Here is a 20365-nt window from a genome sequence, read left to right as displayed (position 1 = left end):
ATACAAAAGTAAACATTGACAGGTGCAAAGGCAGCAATATATGATGAAACAAGACGGACTTCCCTATTCATCCCCGAAAAACTCGGGTGATCAGCTGATTTTACGACTTCTGGTGCTGACGTAAGACAACCCGCATCCCACATGTGACCATAGGATGAACAAATACACTACGCTACTAAGACTATAGTGGCCATTAACAGTTAGCTTCTACAGCTGGGTTGCCCAAAGTGCGGCACAGTGGCCATCTGTGGTCCGTGACTAGAGATCTCATGTGCACCCCTGGTGGTGAAATCTATCAAAATGAGGGTGGTCCCAAAAAGGAGGCATTTTTCAAATTGACTGTGTGTCGCTTTTAAAAGTGCTTCCCCTCTGGTCAACATATGAAATAAGTGTGTGTAAGAAATTGAAATGCGCCCCCTTTGGCCAAAATTATGAAAAATTAAAATAAAAAATAATTGTATAGAGACATAATTTGAAGTAAATAATGAAAATTAAAAACCAATTACAAACAAAATAATAATAATTAAGAATCAACTAAAAGCTTACCTTTTTTATATTTGCATAATATGTACATATTATTAATGTTGTAAATACACTTCTTTATATATCTAGAAAGGGTGGTCCTAAAGAGGTAGGCTTTTTCCTCAGGTCTCAAAAAGGTAAGAAATACAATAATGTGTGTGTGTGTGTGTGTGTGTGTGTGTGTGTGTGTGTGTGTGTGTGTGTGTGTGTGTGTGTGTGTGTGTGTGTGTGCCTGCGTGCGTGCGTGTGTTCTTGTATCAACAAGGAAAAGTACCTTCCATGTGAACCGGTGAACAAAACCATTGCATCTAATAGAGAGACAAATACTAGAGTCCGTGAACATTGCCCCAAAGTCAGGATTTTCTGTTGATTTAATGTGCATACAAAAGCAAACATTGACCGGTGCAAAGGCAGCAATATATGGTGGTGAAATCTATCAAAATGAGGGTGGTCCCAAAAAGGAGGCATTTTTCAGTTTGACTGTGTGTCGGTTTTAAAAGTGCTTCCCCTCTGGTCAACATATGAAATAACAAGTGTGTGTAAGAAATTGAAATGCACCCCCTTTGGCCAAAATTACTAAAAAAACTTTAAAAAAAAAAAAAATTGAATTATTTGAAGTAATTATTTGAAGTAAATAATGAAGATTAAAAACCAATTAAATTAAAAAAAAAAAATCAACTAAATGTTTACCTTTTTTATATTTGCATAGTATGTATATATTATTAATGTTGTAAGTACACTTCTTTATATATCTACAAAGGGTGGTCCTAAAGAGGTAGGCTTTTTTCTCAGGTCTCAAGAAGGTAAGAAATACAAGTGTGTGTGTGTGTGTGTGTGTGTGTGTGTGTGTGTGTGTGTGTGTGTGTGTGTGTGTGTGTGTGTGTGTGTGTGTGTGTGAGAAAGAGAGAGAAGCTTGTGCATGCCAAGAGGTGTAATGACATTGTGTGCGTGTATATCTTGAACGAGGTCCAGTATCATAGAGGACCAACGGAGTGTGAATGTGTGTACTTTAGAGGACATTGTCGCGCTAACAAAAAAGAACTTAAGTCCTTAGTCAGCAGCTGGCGTCAGCTGACTCTTCCTCTCTTCCTCCCACTTTCAGCACTTCTTTCGCACATCTTTCCTCCCCGCCTGAGCAAACCCTTTCCTGACCTCTCTTCATGCGATGACATTTTTATGTTTTCCCTTCACACACAACCCTCCTCTCTCTCCCGCTCGTCCAAATTCCCTGCAGGAGCAGTGTTGGGGGTCAGTGCAGAGCGGCCGTCCATTACCGACTCGCCAGCCGGCGAAAGTGGAAGTTGTGATTTCGTGCGAGTAAGCAGTTGCGCGGGGACTCTCGGGGGGGGGGAGTGGAGAGACAGCCGAGGGGTTCGCTAAAGTGACCCAAAGTCACTCATTCACTTAAGGCACGTTTCCACCGAGCAGTCGAGTTCACCACGGAGCTGTAAATCCATCAGTTAAGTGAAAAGCGGGACATCGGTGCAGCGTGACACGACGTGACAGGGTTTCCGCGGGGCATTGAATGTGATTAAATGGATTTTGCAAACTTAAAGGCTTTAAATGGCATTTAAAAGCAATACATGCGATTTCCAGAGGCATTAAAACATGTACCGTATTTTTCGGACTATAAGTCGCAGTTTTTTCCATAGTTTATATGTTTTTTTCCTTCTTTATTATGCATTTTCGGCAGGTGCGACTTATACTCCGGTGCGACTTATACTCCAAAAAATACGGTAATACAATTGTAGGACTAGGCCAGGGGTGTCAAACTCATTTTAGATGGGGGGCCATATGGAGATAAAAGCTACTCCCAAGTGGGCCGGACTGGTAAAATCGCGGCACGATAACTTGAAAATAAAGACAACTTCAGATTGTTTTCTTTGTTTAAAGGTCCGAGAGCCAGCTCCAGCTCGTGGTGCCCAAGACCAGACTTAAATCCAAGGGAGACAGGGCCTTCTCTGTGGTCGGCCTTAAGCTCTGGAACACTCTGCCCCTCCATGTTCAAACTGCTCCCACAGTGGAGTGTTTTAAGTCTCGTCTTAAGACCCACTTTTATTCTTTGGCTTTTAACACTACGTGAGTAGTGTGGTCCTCTGTTGTCCTCTGTGTTTGTTTGTTTTTATAAATTTTGATTTCTATTTACTGTTTTAATTGGTTGTACCCTTTAAAATAGTTTTTAAATCATATTTATTTTTATATTGTTTTTATATTTATTTATTTTTTGTTTTTATTCAGTCATTGGTGGAGCTAAGGATAATATTTGAATATTGTTTTTAATATTGTTGTGCAGCACTTTGGAAACATTTTTGTTGTTTAAATGTGCTATATAAATAAAGTGGATTGGATTGGATTAAAATAGAACAAGCATATTCTGAAAATGTACAAATCATAATGTTGTTTTTTTTTTGTTTTTTTTATACTAACATGTTGTGGTTAATAGTATTCTATCTTTATTTGTCGTTATTTGTACTTTCTGAACAAATGTGATAATGTTCATCAGACAACTCATTGGTGTTCATTTTCTATCTATCAAGATAAAAAAAATAATATCAAAATCAAATTACAGGATGTTATTTATGTAGTTTGATCATTTTCCTCAACTGGTGCACTAACATCATGTGGTTTTTATTTTTATTTTTTACATATGTAGCATCATCTACAACAGTGGTTCTTAACCTGGGTTCGATCGAACCCTAGGGGTTCGATAAGTCGGGCTCAGGGGTTCGGCGGAGGTCGAGACACACCCGACTCATCGTGTAAATAAAAACTTCTCCCTATCGGCGTATTACTGATTTGCAGGTGTGTAATTTGTTGTGAGTTTATGCACTGTGTTGGTTTTGTTCTTTGAACAAGGTGATGTTCATGCACGGTTCATTTTGTGCACCAGTACAAAAACATGGTAACACTTTAGTATGAGGAAGATATTCACCATTAATTAGTTGCTTATTAACATGCAAATTAGCAACATATTGTCTCTTAACTAGTCATTATTAAGTACTTATTAATGCCTTATTCGACATGGCCTTATTATAAGCATAACCCTTTAACCCTGGCCCTAACCCTAACCCTAACCAAATAACTCTAAAGTAAGTATTTGTTAATTAGAATATTTTACCCTAGTGTCCAAAAAACTCTAAATTAAGTCTTTATTACTTAGAATATGTTCCCCATACTAAAGTGTGTGAATGGGTGAATGTGGAAATAGTGTCAAAGCGCTTTGAGTTCCTTAAAAAAAGGTAGAAAAGCGCTATACAAGTACAACCCATTTACTAAAGTGTTACCAAAAACATATAACTTCTTGAATTTGAAAAAAACAAAAACATTTTATTTTTCACTAAAGAAGGGTTCGGTGAATGCGCATATGAAACTGGTGGGGTTTCGTACCTCCAACAAGGTTAAGAACCACTGATCTACAAAGATACAAACAATTGCTATTGTGACAACTAGTGGACACGTTTAGAACAGCAGTTTCTTTCGTTCAAAAATTTCGGCTCATTTTTATACTTAGCAAACTCATCTCGCGGGCCGTACGTTTGACACCCCTGGACTAGGCTGATAGTTTATTTTTTTAAATATTTATGTACTGTATTTTTCGGACTATAAGTTGCAGTTTTTTTCATAGTTTGGCCGGGGGTGCGACTTATACTCAGGAGTGACTTATGTGTGAAATTATTAACACATTACCGTAAAATATGAAATAATATTATTTAGCTCATTCACGTAAGAGACTAGACGTATAAGATTTCATGGGATTTAGCGATTAGGAGTGACAGATTGTTTGGTAAACGTATAGCATGTTCTATATGTTATAGTTATTTGAATGACTCTTACCATAATATGTTACGTTAACATACCAGGCACGTTCTCAGTTGGTTATTTATGCCTCATATAACATACACTTATTCAGCCTGTTGTTCACTATTCTTTATTTATTTTAAATTGCCTTTCAAATGTCTATTCTTGGTGTTGGCTTTTATCAAATACATTTCCCCAAAAAATGCGAGTTAAACTCCAGTGTGACTTATATATGTTTTTTTCCTTCTTTATTATGCATTTTCGGCAGGTGCGACTTATACTCCGGAGCGACTTATACTCCGAAAAATACGGTACTTGACTTTCAGTGAATTCTAGCTATATATATATATATATATATATATATATATATATATATATATATATATATATATATATATATATATATATATATACATATATATATATATATATATATATATATATATATATATATATATATATATATATATATATATATATATATAAAATAAATACTTGAATTTCAGTGTTCATTTAAAATGTGCAGGCAGCATACCCCTTCCCCTTCCAGCTGTCCTGGATGAACTGACATTATTTTTTCCAATCATTTTGGAACTTGCACGCATACTTCTTCTTACTCGTCATTGCCATGTCTCTTCTTCCTTCTTCTGCTTCGTCTCTGTTATGTTTTTGGACATGACTACTTGCCATAGTTTTGAAGCAATGCATGATGGGAATCCGGATGTTGTGTGTCAGTGTATTAAAGGCCTACTTAAACCCACTACTACCGACCACGCAGTCTGATAGTTTGTATATCAATGATGAAATCTTAACATTGCAACACATGCCAATATGGCCGGGTTAGCTTACTAAAGTGCAATTTTAAATTCCACGCGACATATCCTGCTGAAAACGTTTCGGTATGATGACGTCAGCGCATGACGTCGCAGATTGTAGAGGACATTTTGGGACAGCATGGTGGCCAGCTATTAAGTCGTCTGTTTTCATTGCAAAATTCCACAGTATTCTGGACATCTGTGTTGGTGAATATTTTGCAATTTGTTCAATGAACAATGGAGACAGCAAAGAAGAAAGCTGTAGGTGGGAAGCGGTGTATTGCGGGCGGCTGCAGCAACACAAACACAGCCGGTGTTTCATTGTTTACATTCCCGGAAGATGACAGTCAAGCTTTACCATTGGCCTGTGGAGAACTGGGACAACAGAGACTCTTACCAGGAGGACTTTGAGTTGGATGCGCAGACGCGGTACCGTGAGTACGCATGCAGCTGCGGCTTCATTTGATCGCTTGCCTGTACGTGCGTGCCACTATGTGCATGTCACGTACGTAACTTTGGGGACTTTGGGGAAATATATGTGCTGTATGAACTTTGGGGAGGTGAACGGTACTTTGGGCTGTGGGATTGAGTGTGTTGTGCAGGTGTTTGAGTTGTATTGGCGGGTTATATGGACGGGAGGGGGGGAGGTGTTTGTTATGCGGGATTAATTTGTGGCATATTAAATATAAGCCTGGTTGTGTTGTGGCTAATAGAGTATATATATATGTCTTGTGTTTATTTACTGTTTTAGTCATTCCCAGCTGAATATCAGGTCCCACCCGCCTCTCACAGCATCTTCCCTATCTGAATCGCTCCCACTGCCCTCTAGTCCTTCACTCTCACTTTCCTCATCCACTAATCTTTCATCCTTGCTCAAATTAATGGGGAAATTGTCGCTTTCTCGGTCCGAATCGCTCTCGCTGCTGGTGGCCATGATTGTAAACAATGTGCAGATGTGAGGAGCTCCACAACCTGTGACGTCACGCTACTCGTCTGCTACTTCCGGTACAGGTAAGGCTTTTTTATCAGCGACCAAAAGTTGCGAACTTTACCGTCGATGTTCTCTACTAAATCCTTTCAGCAAAAATATGGCAATATCGCGAAATGATCAAGTATGACACATAGAATGGACCTGCTATCCCCGTTTAAATAAGAAAATCGCATTTCAGTAGGCCTTTAACGTGCCGGCTGGAATAAACACACGCTGAGAAATAGCTCCGTGCCTGCCTACTTTATGGGTTATAGATAAACCTATGGATAACGGAGACATATATAATAGTCTCCTTTTCAGGTGAGAGAGGACGCTAAAGGCAATGCCTTTAAGGCACGCCCACAATATTGTTGTCCGGGTGGAAATCGGGAGAAATTCGGGAGAATGGTTGCCCCGGGAGATTTTCGGGAGGGGCAGTGAAATTCGGGAGTCTCTCGGGAAAATCGGGAGGGTTGGCCAGTATGGTCTGGACCCCCTCTCCAGGGCCCAGGCATTTTTTTTTCTCACCCCCCCCCGAGTGTTTATCTGTTTCTCACCTTTTTTGTAAGGGGGGCCAGAAGTCGGCAGACCCGTCAGCAATCCTGTTCTGTCTCCCTGTAACATTTGTCTGCTCTTGAATGGGATTGTGCTGAAAATCTTAATTTCCCCTCGCGGATTATTCAAGTATTTATAATCCTGATTTGGGCTCATTGGCGAGCGCTGTTCGAATGGGATGCCTGGAGCCCTCACAGGGTAAAACCCCCAAGGAAAAACACACACCAAGACCATTTTTTTTTCCTAACTAAAAGACATTGCGAGTCCTCCTACCGGTGTAGTTGGGCGGACAGACACAGGTGTAGTTGTTGACGCCGTCGACGCAGGTTGAGTTGTTCTCGCAGTCGTTGTCCTCGCAGTCGTCCGGATTGACCTCGCAGCGTTGGCCCTCGAAGCCCGGCGGACACACGCAGCTGCACGCCAAAACAAGAGTGTACCATGAGATCCATTGAAGAAACTGGGGCTTTAAATCCAAAAACCAGATGCTAGCGCGCTTGAGGTGTCTTTTATTGAATAAACACGTAGCACAATTTAAATACCGCAAAGACTGCACTGGAGCAGCCTCCAGCCCAAACTTGTGGTCATTTTGGGGGGTTTTTACGGTCATACAAAGCAAAATGCCGTAATGCTAAAGCTGATACACATAACAACCTGGGTCTAACTGTGTATTATAAGGCTTACATTTGACGTCAGTCTTCTCAAACTAATCGATTAATTGTGTTCCTAATTGGTTGTCGAGGATGCTGTGCCCCGCCCACTCAGGGGCGCACTCAATTATCCTCCGCAAGCCTGTTTTCCTCGTCCATCTTCACCTTCACTTCACCCTCCTCACGTCTCCCTTTTTGAAGGCTACAACTTGTATTCCACCCCCTTGTATCTCACACACTTTTAAACCCTGTTACACGTGCGCACACACACTCCCACACACACGCGCGCGCGCACATACACGCAATTTCCTCAACATCTCGCCCACCCTCCTCACTCTCCATCCTTGCATTTGTCTCTCACACGCCATCGAGTCGACTCTACTTTTTTATTGCAAGAAAAGGATTTTAGAGCAAGGTCATCCCGAAGCAAATGAGTGGCACTTCTCCACACACACACACACACACACACACACACACACACACACACACACACACACACACACACACACACACACACACACACACACACACACACACACACACACACACACACACACACACACACACACACACACATTCTTGTACTTATTGCCTTTTTGAGACCTACGAAAAAAGCCTACCTCTTTAGGACCACCCTTTCTAGATATATAAAGAAGTGTATTTACAACATTAATAATAAATACATACTGTGCAAATATAAAAAAGCTTGTTGTGAAAAATGAGTTGGAATTTCACAAGAAAAAGGTCACAATTTCACAAGAAAAACTTACAAATTTGGCAGTATTATAATACAAGAAAAGCTGAACATGTGTGCAATATTATGATAAAAAAGTTTAATTTAACTCAATAACAGTCGCAATTTCGCAAGAAAAGCTTAAAATGTTGGCAAATTTATGAAAAGAGTCGTAGTTTTACTCGACAAAGTTCACAATTTTATTAGAACATTTTAAAATGTTGCCAAAATTATAATAATAATCAGAATTTTTACTTGGCAAAATGATGACTAAAGTCATCATTTTACTCAAAAAAATTTCACTATTTTACAAGAACAATAAAAATTGGCAATATTGTGATAAAAGACAGAATTTTATATGACCAATGTCACTGTTTTGCATTAAAAAGCAATAATTTTACATAAAAAAAAAGTAATTTTATGAGAAAATATTGCAATATTACAGAAACGGAAAGAATATGACAAATTGTTCCCAATTGTATAAGAAAAAAGTCGACACATTTTAAAAAAAGAGACTGCTTTTTTTTTTTTTTTTTAGTAATTGTTTTTAATCTTCATTATTTACTTGAAGTTAATACAGTATGTCTCTATATACATATTTATTTTATGTTTTTTATTCATTTTGGCCAAAGTGGGTACATTTCAATTTCTCACACACACTTGTTATTTCATATGTTGACCAGATTGGGAGCACTTTTAAAACCGACACACAGTCAATTTGAAAAATCCCTCCTTTTTGGGACCACCCTCATTTTGATAGATTTCACCACCAGGGGGTGCAAACGAGACATTCTCTATTAGATGCAATGGTTTTCGGTACTGGGACCATGATTCCGGTCCTCATATGGAAGCTACTTTTCCTTGTTGATGTCCCAAGAATGGTAGAAATAGAAGAACACACACACACACACACACACACACACACACACACACACACACACACACACACACACACACACACACACACACACACACACACACACACACACACACACACACACACACGCACGCACACGCACGCACACACACACACACACACGCACATTCTTGTATTTCTTATCTTCTTGAGACCTACGAATAATGCCTATCTCTTTAAGACCACCCTTTCTGGATAAATAAAGTAGTGTATTTACAACATTAATAATATATACATACTGTGCAAATATAAAAAAGCTTGTTGTGAAAAATGAGTTGGAATTTCACAAGAAAAAGGTCACAATTTCACAAGAAAAACTTACAAATTTGGCAGTATTATTATACAAGAAAAGCTGAACATGTGTGCAATATTATGATACAAAAGTTGGAATTTTACTCAATAACAGTCGCAATTTCGCAAGAAAAGCTTAAAATGTTGGCAATTTTATGAAAAGAGTCGTAGTTTTACTTGACAAAAGTCATAATTTTATTAGAAAATTTAAAAATGTTGCCAATATTATAATAATAATCAGAATTTGTACTTGGAGAAATGATGACTAAAGTCATCATTTTACTCAAAAAAATGTCACTGTTTTACAAGAACAAAAATTGGCAATATTGTGATAAGTCAGAATTTTATATGACACATGTCACCGTTTTGCATTAAAAAGCAATAATTTTACATTAAAAAAAAGTAATTTTATGAGAAAATATTGCAATATTACAGAAACAGAAAGAATATGAGAAATTGTTCCCAATTTTATAAGGAAAAAGTCGACACATTGTGAGAAAAAGACTGCTTTTTTTTTTTGTTGTAATTGGTTTTTAATCTTCATTATTTACTTGAAGTTACAGTAAGTCCCTATATAAATATTTATTTTATGTTTTTTATTCATTTTGGCCAAAGTGGCAACTTTAAGGAAAGAGTCGTAGTTTTACTCGACAAAAGTTAATTTTATTAGAAAACTTAAAAATGTTGCCAATATTATAATAATCTGAATTTTTACTTGGCAAAATTATGACAAAAGTCATAATTTTACTCAAAACAATTTCATTATTTTACAAGAACAACACAAATTGGCAATATTGCGATAAAAGTCAGAATTTTATATGACAAATGTCACCATTTTGCACTAAAAAGTAATAATCTTACATAAAAAAAAGTAATTTAATGAGAAAATGTGTGCCATGGCACAGTGGCTGAAAAACACTGATCTACTGTACCCATTTTAAACAACTGAGAGGGTGTAAAATACAATCTATTCAAGATAGACTTAGACTTCCTTTATTGTCATTCAAATTTGAACTTTACAGCACAGATAAGAACAGCATTTTGTTGCATTAGCTCGTGGTAATGCAGGATAAAAGAGCAATAAGGTGCAGATATAAATAGATTACTGTAGAGATAAATATATTGCACTTTTGCAAATCCATCCACGTTTACGGATGTACACTATTTTGCCAAAAGTATTTGGCCACCCATCCAAATGATGAGAATCAGGTGTCCTAATCACTTGGCCCGGCCACAGGTGTATAAAATCAAGCACTTAGGCATGGAGACTGTTTCTACAAACATTTGTGAAAGAATGGGCCGCTCTCAGTGATTTCCAGCGTGGAACTGTCATAGGATGCCACCTGTGCAACAAATCCAGTCGTGAAATTTCATCGCTCCTAAATATTCCAAAGTCAACTTTATTATAAGAAAAGTGAAGAGTTTGGGAACAACAGCAACTCAGCCACCAAGTGGTAGGCCAGGTAAACTGACAGAGAGGGGTCAGAGGATGCTGAAGCGCATAGTGCAAAGACTTTCCGCACAGTCAGTTACTACAGAGCTCCAAATTTCATGTGACCTTCCAATTAGCCCACATACAGTACGCAGAGAGCTTCATGGAATGGGTTTCCATGGTCGAGCGGCTGCATCTAAGCCATACATCACCAAGTCCAATGCAAAGCGTGGGATGCAGTGGTGTAAAGCACGTCACCACTGGACTCTAGAGCAGTGGAGACACCTTCTCTAGAGTGATGAATCACGCTTTTCCATCTGGCAATCTGATGGACAAGTCTAAATTTGGAGTTTGCCAGGAGAACGGTACATTTCGGACTGCATCGTGCCGAGTGTGAAATTTGGTGGAGGAGGAATTATGGTGTGGGGTTGGCTTTTCAGGAGTTGGGCTTGGGCCCTTAGTTCCAGTGAAAGGAACTTTGAATGTGTCATGTCTTTTGATCATGTTTTGTTTGGCTAGGTTCTGTTTGGTTTTTGGACTCTTTTTAGTTCCTGTTTGTGCACTCTTGTTTGTTTTTGTTTCCCTAACAACCATTAGTTTCACCTGTTGCACATTTGGACTCACGCACCTGTCACTAATCATGTCTGTGTTATTTAAGCCTGTCATTTTCTGTTGGTCGTGCTGGCGACATTATCTGCTGCTACCTGATACCTTCTGTTACCTCCGCGACCCATTCTACCCATGAGATTCATGTTTTCCATAGTTTATGCTTCATGCCATGCCACGTAAGTTTTTGTTCATTTCATGTCCATAGTTTTGCCCAAGTGCTAGTTTTGTTTCATAGTCAAGTTTGTATCTCCACCTTGTGCGCGCTTTTCGTTTGTACCTTTCTGTAGACATAATTAAATCATGTATCTACCTTCGCGCCATGTCCGGTCCAGTTCGTTTGCATCTTGGGAAAGCAATCCTCGCAGGAAACTGCGCCAAAATCCATGTCGTGACAGAATGCTCCAGGATACCAAAACATTTTGGACAATTCCAAGGGATGGCACTTCCAAGTTCATATGTGAGTAAAGGCAGGTGGCCAAATACTTTTGGCAATATAGTGTATGTTACATTGTCTTTATAGTCCAGGAGTTAATCAATTTTTTGGGGGGAATTGAAAGGATTATTATGATGCGTTCAAGAGTCTTATGGCCTGAGGGAAGAAGCTGTTATATATATATATATATATATATATATATATATATAAGCTGTTTTGAAGTTGGTGTTTCAAAACACGAATTCACGAGATTTCCTTCTAAAGATATAAGGGTTCAACCGGGGCGGTATAGCTCGGTCGGTAGAGTGGCCGTGCCAGCAACTTAAGGGTTCCAGGTTCGATCCCCGCTTCCGCCCTCCTAGTCACTGCCATTGTGTCTTTGGGCAAGACACTTTACCCACCTGCTCCCAGTGCCACCCACACTGGTTTAAATGTAACTTAGATAATGGGTTTCACTACGTAAAAGTGCTTTGAGTCACTAGAGAAAAGCGCTATATAGATATAATTCACTTCACTTCAACAAGTCAAGTTGAAGACTCTTTAGGACTTTTTTTTATAAAGAGCATAAGGGATCAAATTTAAGACCCCCTTTGCACATACAGTATCGTTAAAAAAGTAAAAAAATAAGAAGGCCCAGAATTCCTTGCAAATATAGTACATTACCTTCCACTTGAAAGCAGCGATACCAAACATTTGAGTAAAAAATTGAATCATTTGACAGCACGAGTATTCACTCACTGCAAAAAGTCAGTGTTCAAAAACAAGGGAAAATTAAAGCTGCAAGCAGCGATGGACGGGACCACATTTGACGGCACATAAAATCCAAACCGGAGCAGTAATTAAAACTCTTTGGTCAACTTTTAATCAGAAGGATTCAATCTCTCTCCTGTGCTATTTTGAAGCCGACACGACAAATGCGCTTAGAGGAGATAATGTTTGAAAAGAGGTGAACGGTTTTTACAAAACTTTTGTTTTGAAGGGGGAATTGCAAACTTCCTGTTGATTTTTGCTGGGGGTTGTCAATACATGAAATGTAGGTCTAAGTGAGACCTACATAGAGGTTTCATGTCTCTAAGACATTCCTACTGGAAGTTACAGGTCGTTTTTTTCTGAGTTTTCTTCCTAGGAGCAGTTGTGTCTGTGTTTTCTTCCTAGGGGGCGCTAGAGTGTAATTTTGAGTTTTGGGGTTGGGTTTTTTATTAGATCGCAATTTTTGCCAGTCCTGATGTGTGTCCAGTTTGGTGAGTTTTGAAGCATGTTAAGAGGGTCAAATTACAGCTCAAAGAGGCAAAAGTGACTGTTTTTACTAAACTTTTGTTTTGAAGGGGGAATTGCCAACTTCCTGTTGATTTTTGATGAAGGATGTCAATGTATGAAATCTAGGTCTAAGGCAGACCTACATAGAGACTTTTGTTTCATGTCTCTAAGACATTCCTACCGGAAGTTACAAGCCGTTTTGTCTGTGTTTTTTCCTGATGTGTGTCAAATATGGTGAGTTTTGAAGCATGTTAAGTGGGTCAAAGCTCAAAGAGGCGGCGGAATAATAATAATAAAACCTTACAAATACAATAGGGTCCTCTGTCCCTAAGGGACATTGCGGTCCCTAAAAATACAAAAATGAGGGGTATTTTATTTGAACTAAGCAAAATTATCTGTCAATAGAACAAGAACATTTGGCTTGTCAAGACTTTCCCAAACAAGTAAAATGAGCTAACCTCAATGAACCTAAAAATACCTTAAAATAAGTATATTCTCACTAATAACAAGTGCACTTTTCTTGATAGAAAAAAAAAGAGACCCTTTTGCTCAATATGTTGAAAAATATTCTTAAATGAAGTAAATGCTAGTGCCATTATCTTGGCATAATGATATGCGCTCGGCATTACATTTCTTGAAACCAGCAAACTTATACTAAAAACGAATTTATTGTTCTTAATGGAAAGGCAACAAGGAAACCGCTTGTTACTCTCGGGGTCTCCTAGCCGCTCAGGCAAATCATATCGTCTAAAATGCATTTTTCCATCGATAACATGACATCATCACGCCAAGTGCGTGCTCTTTCAGCCAATTAGTGCGCATATATACAGCCCGGGCCCCGGCCAACATTTTTTTAATTGTAACTTTGAGGAATTTATCTGAATGTGCATGAACTATTTCTGTTCAAAATTGTTAGACATGTCACATGTTAAATGTTTAAATATTAACTGTCAGTTTACTGTACTGTGCCAACTGTACTACTATGAGTACGTATGTTCTATTGTTTCATTGAAAATAAAACAGTTGTTTTAATTATGAGACACAATTGTGTCAAAATCATGATTTTTTTTTCATGCTTGAAATAAGAAATTATTACTTTAAAAAAGTAGTTTTATACTTGTGAGTGTTGATGACACAGCCTTGCAACACTTGATATTCTAGTTTCAAGCATGTTTTACTCAATATAGGTCATCAAATCTCAGCTACAAGCTGTAATATCTTACTGGGATCGTTTAGGACCAAAACCCTTAAAACAAGTAAAACACTAACATAAAATCTGCTTAGTGAGAAGAATTATCTTATCAGACAGAAAATAAGCAAATATCACCCTTATTTGAGATATTTAATCTTACTTAGATTTCAGTTTTTGCAGTGCTGTTCTTACAATTTGAAAGCGACAGTGGTTATTAGAGATATTGTCGGCCGATAAATGCGTTAAAATGTAATATCGGAAATAATCCGTATCGTTTTTTTTATTATCGGTATCGTTTTTTTAATTTTTTTTTAATTATTAAATCAACATAAAAAACACAAGATACACTTACAATTAGTGCACCAACCCAAAAAAACTCCCTCCCCCATTCACACAAAAGGGCTGTTTCTTTCTGTTATTAATATTCTGGTTCCTACATTATATATCAATATATATCAATACAGTCTGCAAAGAATACAGTCCGTAAGCACACATGATTGTGCGTGCTGCTGGTCCACTAATAGTACTTACCTTTAACAGTTAATTTGACTCATTTTCATTCATTACTAGTTTCTATGTAACTGTTTGTATATTGTTTTACTTTCTTTTTTATTCAAGAAAATGTTTTTAATTTATTTATCTTATTTTATTAATTAAAAAAAAAAAGTACCTTATCTTCACCATACCTGGTTGTCCAAATTAGGCATAATATTGTGTTAATTCCACGACTGTATATATCGGTTGATATCAATATCGGTTGATATCGGTAATTACAAAGTTGGACAATATCGGAATATCGGCAAAAAGCCATTATCGGACATCCCTAGTGGTTATCCTATTTTACTCTGTTAAAGCAGATTATTTCTACTTGCGTTATTTGCTATAGGACAGAAAGAAAGACACATTTTAAATATATAATATGAATAGCAAACTATGAATATGGTTTATGGTTTTAAGATGACGCCACGCACATGCAAATACTAAACAATTTTGAGGAAATAAAGTACAAATCTGCAGCGCCGTGGTGAGCGTTGCCCGGCGCTGACATTTTAAACGATTCTGTCTTCCTGCTCCAGCACCGAGGCCTAATTGGACTTGTTGAATATCCCCAAACGATTATAAAACATGTCAGAATGTCAAAGAGGTCTGGCTTTTCCAATCCGCTCGTGGTCGTCGTCTGAGGGCACCGGCGTCTACACGAGTTGCTATCAACATTAAGAGAGCGCCTGTAAAAGGGTAAAAGGAGTCATGGTATCATTACCACGCCGGCCGGTAAAGGCCAGATGCATATTGAAACCTTTCAAAGGTCAAGGGGCTTCCGAAAAGAGGACACTGATTCTTATTACCACATGACTTTTTACAGACCATATGAGTCGGTTATTTTCAGACCTCAAAACTGAGCATTTAATGTTAGATAAGGCATCATTTTTGTATTAGATATCAATTACATGTGCAGGTGTACCTAATGATGTGTCCAGTCAGTGTTTGCTAAAATGCTCTTTTCCTGATAAATTCTTGTTGGAAACAAAATTGCTGCGGCTCATCGATTTAAATGAGCTGTTGTTCAAACTTTTTGTCAACTATTTGATAAGTATACAGGTAAAAGCCAGTAAATTAGAATATTTTGAAAAACATGATTTATTTCAGTAATTGCATTCAAAAGGTGTAACTTGTACATTATATTTATTCATTGCACACAGACTGATGCATTCAAATGTTTATTTCATTTAATTTTGATGATTTGAAGTGGCAACAAATGAAAATCCAAAATTCCGTGTGTCACAAAATTAGAATATTACTTAAGGCTAATACAAAAAAGGGATTTTTAGAAATGTTGGCCAACTGAAAAGTATGAAAATGAAAAATATGAGCATGTACAATACTCAATACTTGGTTGGAGCTCCTTTTGCCTCAATTACTGCGTTAATGCGGCGTGGCATGGAGTCGATGAGTTTCTGGCACTGCTCAGGTGTTATGAGAGCCCAGGTTGCTCTGATAGTGGCCTTCAACTCTTCTGCGTTTTTGGGTCTGGCATTCTGCATCTTCCTTTTCACAATACCCCACAGATTTTCTATGGGGCTAAGGTCAGGGGAGTTGGCGGGCCAATTTAGAACAGAAATACCATGGTCCGTAAACCAGGCACGGGTAGATTTTGCGCTGTGTGCAGGCGCCAAGTCCTGTTGGAACTTGAAATCTCCATCTCCATAGAGCAGGTCAGCAGCAGGAAGCATGAAGTGCTCTAAAACTTGCTGGTAGACGGCTGCGTTGACCCTGGATCTCAGGAAACAGAGTGGACCGACACCAGCAGATGACATGGCACCCCAAACCATCACTGATGGTGGAAACTTTACACTAGACTTCAGGCAACGTGGATCCTGTGCCTCTCCTGTCTTCCTCCAGACTCTGGGACCTCGATTTCCAAAGGAAATGCAAAATTTGCATGGTTGGGTGATGGTTTGGGGTGCCATGTCATCTGCTGGTGTCGGTCCACTATGTTTCCTGAGATCCAGGGTCAACGCAGCCGTCTACCAGCAAGTTTTAGAGCACTTCATGCTTCCTGCTGCTGACCTGCTCTATGGAGATGGAGATTTCAAGTTCCAACAGAACTTGGCGCCTGCACACAGCGCAAAATCTACCCGTGCCTGGTTTACGGACCATGGTATTTCTGTTCTAAATTGGCCCGCCAACTCCCCTGACCTTAGCCCCATAGAAAATCTGTGGGGTATTGTGAAAATGAAGATGCAGAATGCCAGACCCAAAAACGCAGAAGAGTTGAAGGCCACTATCAGAGCAACCTGGGCTCTCATAACACCTGAGCAGTGCCAGAAACTCATCGACTCCATGCCACGCCGCATTAACGCAGTAATTGAGGCAAAAGGAGCTCCAACCAAGTATTGAGTATTGTACATGCTCATATTTTTCATTTGCATACTTTTCAGTTGGCCAACATTTCTAAAAATCCCTTTTTTGTATTAGCCTTAAGTAATATTCTAATTTTGTGACACACGGAATTTTGGATTTTCATTTGTTGCCACTTCAAATCATCAAAATTAAATGAAATAAACATTTGAATGCATCAGTCTGTGTGCAATGAATAAATATAATGTACAAGTTACACCTTTTGAATGCAATTACTGAAATAAATCAAGTTTTTCAAAATATTCTAATTTACTGGCTTTTACCTGTATATACATACATATATATACAGTACAGGCCAAACATTTGGACACACCTTCTCATTTCAATGTGTTTTCTCTATTTTCATGACTATTTACATTGCAGATTGTCACTGAAGGCATCAAAACCGTTTCAGGTGACTACCTTTTGAAGCTCATCAAGAGAATGCCAAGAGTGTGCAAAACAGTAATCAGAGCGAAAGGTGGCTATTTTGAAGAAACTAGAATATAAAACATGTTTTCAGTTATTTCACAATTTTGTGTTAAATACATAACTCCACCTGTGTTCGTTAGTAGTTTTGATGTGACAATCTACAAAGTAAATAGTCATGAAAATAAAGAAAATGCATTGAATGAGAAGTTGTGTCCAAACTTTTGGCCTGTACTGTACATACATATATATATATATATATATATATATATATATATATACTATATACTATGTATATACTATAATATATATATATATATATATATATATATATATATATATATATATATATATATATATATATATATATATATATATATGGTAACACTTTAATTAGTTGGTTAATAAAGTAACAAAGACTTAATTTAGAGTTATTTGTTACTGTCATAACGACGTGGACTATGGGGTGTTTGTTTTCCCGAGATGCAAGTAAAGTTGGAGTGGACATGGCATGAAGGTAAATACAATATTTTATTTTAACACTAACAAACTACAAAAGGGGTACAAACGAAAGGCGCGCACAAGGCGGAAATGCAAACTTGACTATGAAAACAAAACTAGCACAAAGGCAAACAACTATGGACATGAACAAAAACTCGCGAACTGTGACATGAAAAAACAAAACTTACTTGGCATGGCATGAAGCATAAACTGTGATAGCATGGGTAACAAGAGTAATCATGGCATGAAATGCGCAGAGGTAATGTCGCCAGACTGACTAACTGAAAACGACAGGCTTAAATAACAGTGACATGATTAACACAGGTGTGTGAGTCCAAACGTGGAACAGGTGAAACTAATGGTTGCTATGGTGACAAAACAAGGGAGTGAAAAAGCAGGAACCAAAAAGAGTCCAAAAAGCAAACCGAACATAACCAAAACAAAACATGATCACACAGACATAACAGTTACGTGGGATCTGAACCGAGGATGTCGTTGTGGCTTGTGCAGCCCTTTGAGACACTTGTAATTTAGGGCTATATAAATAAACATTGATTGATTGATTGATTTGGACACTAGGGGAACATATAAAGGTTTGGGTTAGGGTTAGGGTTACTAATAAGCAATAATTCTGAGGTTATTGAGGGAAGACTCTTAGTTAATGGCTTACTGGTTGTATAATAAGGCCATGTAGAATAAGGCATTAATAAGTACGTAAAAATGACAAATTTAAAGCCAATATGTTACTAATATGCATTCTAATAAGCAACTCATTAATGGTGAATATGTGTTATTCATACTAAAGTGTTATCATATATATATATATATACTGTATATATATATATATATATATACACTGTATATCCATCCATCCATTTTCTACCGCTTGTCCTTTTCGGGCAAGCTGCACTTGGGCGAAGTCGCCACCTCATCGCAGGGCTAACACCGACAGACAGACTATATATATATATATATATATATATATATATATATATATATATATATATATATATATATATATATATATATATATATATATATATATATAAGAGCTGTACATAATTTTACTCCTACCTTGTTAAATTCTGTGACAACCTTCTTAAAGTTTTGAAATCAATCAGATACAAGGATAACTTGAGTGAGTGTTTAAAATGTTCCCATTATGCACTCTAATGGATCTAAATCGGTGTAATTTTGTTTTTGTTTTCTTAATGGTGTTTGGACGTTTTCCATGATTACCACAAAGTTCAGTGAACAGGTTGTGTTATGTGTGACTATGTGAAGTGAAGTAAATTATATTTATATAGCGCTTTTCTCTAGTGACTCAAAGCACTTTACATTGTGAAACCCAATATCTAAGTTACATTTTCAAACCAGTGTGAGTGGCACTGGGAGCAGGTGGGTAAAGTGTCTTGCCCAAGGACACAACGGCAGTGACTAGGATGTCGGAAGCGGGGATCGAACCTGGAATCCTCAAGTTGCTGGCACGGCCGCTCTACCAACCAAGCTATACCGCCCTTGTGTGTGTGTTGACGTTTGTTAGTTGCAGTTTTTTTTTTTTTTTTTTTTTACATCATGACTAGGAAAGGTTGTTTGGATTGTGTCATACATGTAAATGCTAAAGTACACACAAGGGTAATTTATCTGAATGTCTCAGTTTAATGAACTCGAGATGTGTCACGGGCCAGATTGAAGACGCTGTCAGTCTGTTCCAGGATTTGGACACCCCAGTTTTAAATGATTTACATGCTATTTTGGAACTATTTACCCAGAAACTATCATTTCCATTCTTGGAGGTGAAACCCTAGCCCTTCATTGGACACTGATTCTGGCCAGGGTGGCTTTGCACTCAATATCAGCGGGCTCATGTTACCTTCGCTGCACTTTGCCAGCATTTCGGCAAAAGAGAGAATAAAAAAGCAATATTAAAATCAGCAAGCAAGCGATAAATAAGCATTCAGAAAGGCCGCGTTGACAGATTTATACACATTGCATTTGAGGCAGGCAGACTGACAGTGAGGACCGACAGAGGTTTAGGAGATTTTCTTGGAGCAGTCGTTGAGGTCAGAGAGCAGCTTGGAAGGTGGTATTCTCATCTGTTCCCCCTACATAGGACCCCTCCCTCATAGGGACACTAAAACACACCATAAAGTCAACGCTAGATGTTATTTTCAATGAATTACATTTTATGAACGGCTGATGAATTATTTCTGTTAACTTGACAACAATGATGACGTAAAGCAGTGTTTCTTAACTATTGAGTACAAAAAAATAAATTTCTCAACTGTAGGCCGCATGGGCACTCATTTGCAATACACATCTCCACCACTTGTGGCAGTAAAGACAATCTCAAACAAACAGAAGAAG

The 20365-nt window shown here is 38.0% G+C and overlaps 1 protein-coding gene across 2 annotated transcripts in view; it reads right to left on the bottom strand.

Annotated features, from left to right (window-relative positions):
• The window catches only part of slit3 (slit homolog 3 (Drosophila)), a 615812-nt gene that overhangs the window by 71499 nt on the left and 523948 nt on the right, over nt 1-20365 (bottom strand). For both annotated transcript variants that reach the window (XM_061976782.1, XM_061976783.1), the window contains one exon: nt 6934-7073. In XM_061976782.1, the coding sequence (XP_061832766.1) occupies nt 6934-7073 (140 nt within the window). The remainder of the gene's footprint in view (nt 1-6933; nt 7074-20365) is intronic.

This window comes from Nerophis lumbriciformis, linkage group LG16, assembly GCF_033978685.3.
Source record: "Nerophis lumbriciformis linkage group LG16, RoL_Nlum_v2.1, whole genome shotgun sequence".
NCBI lineage: Eukaryota > Metazoa > Chordata > Actinopteri > Syngnathiformes > Syngnathidae > Nerophis > Nerophis lumbriciformis.
This window is presented reverse-complemented; position numbering and strand designations above follow the sequence as displayed.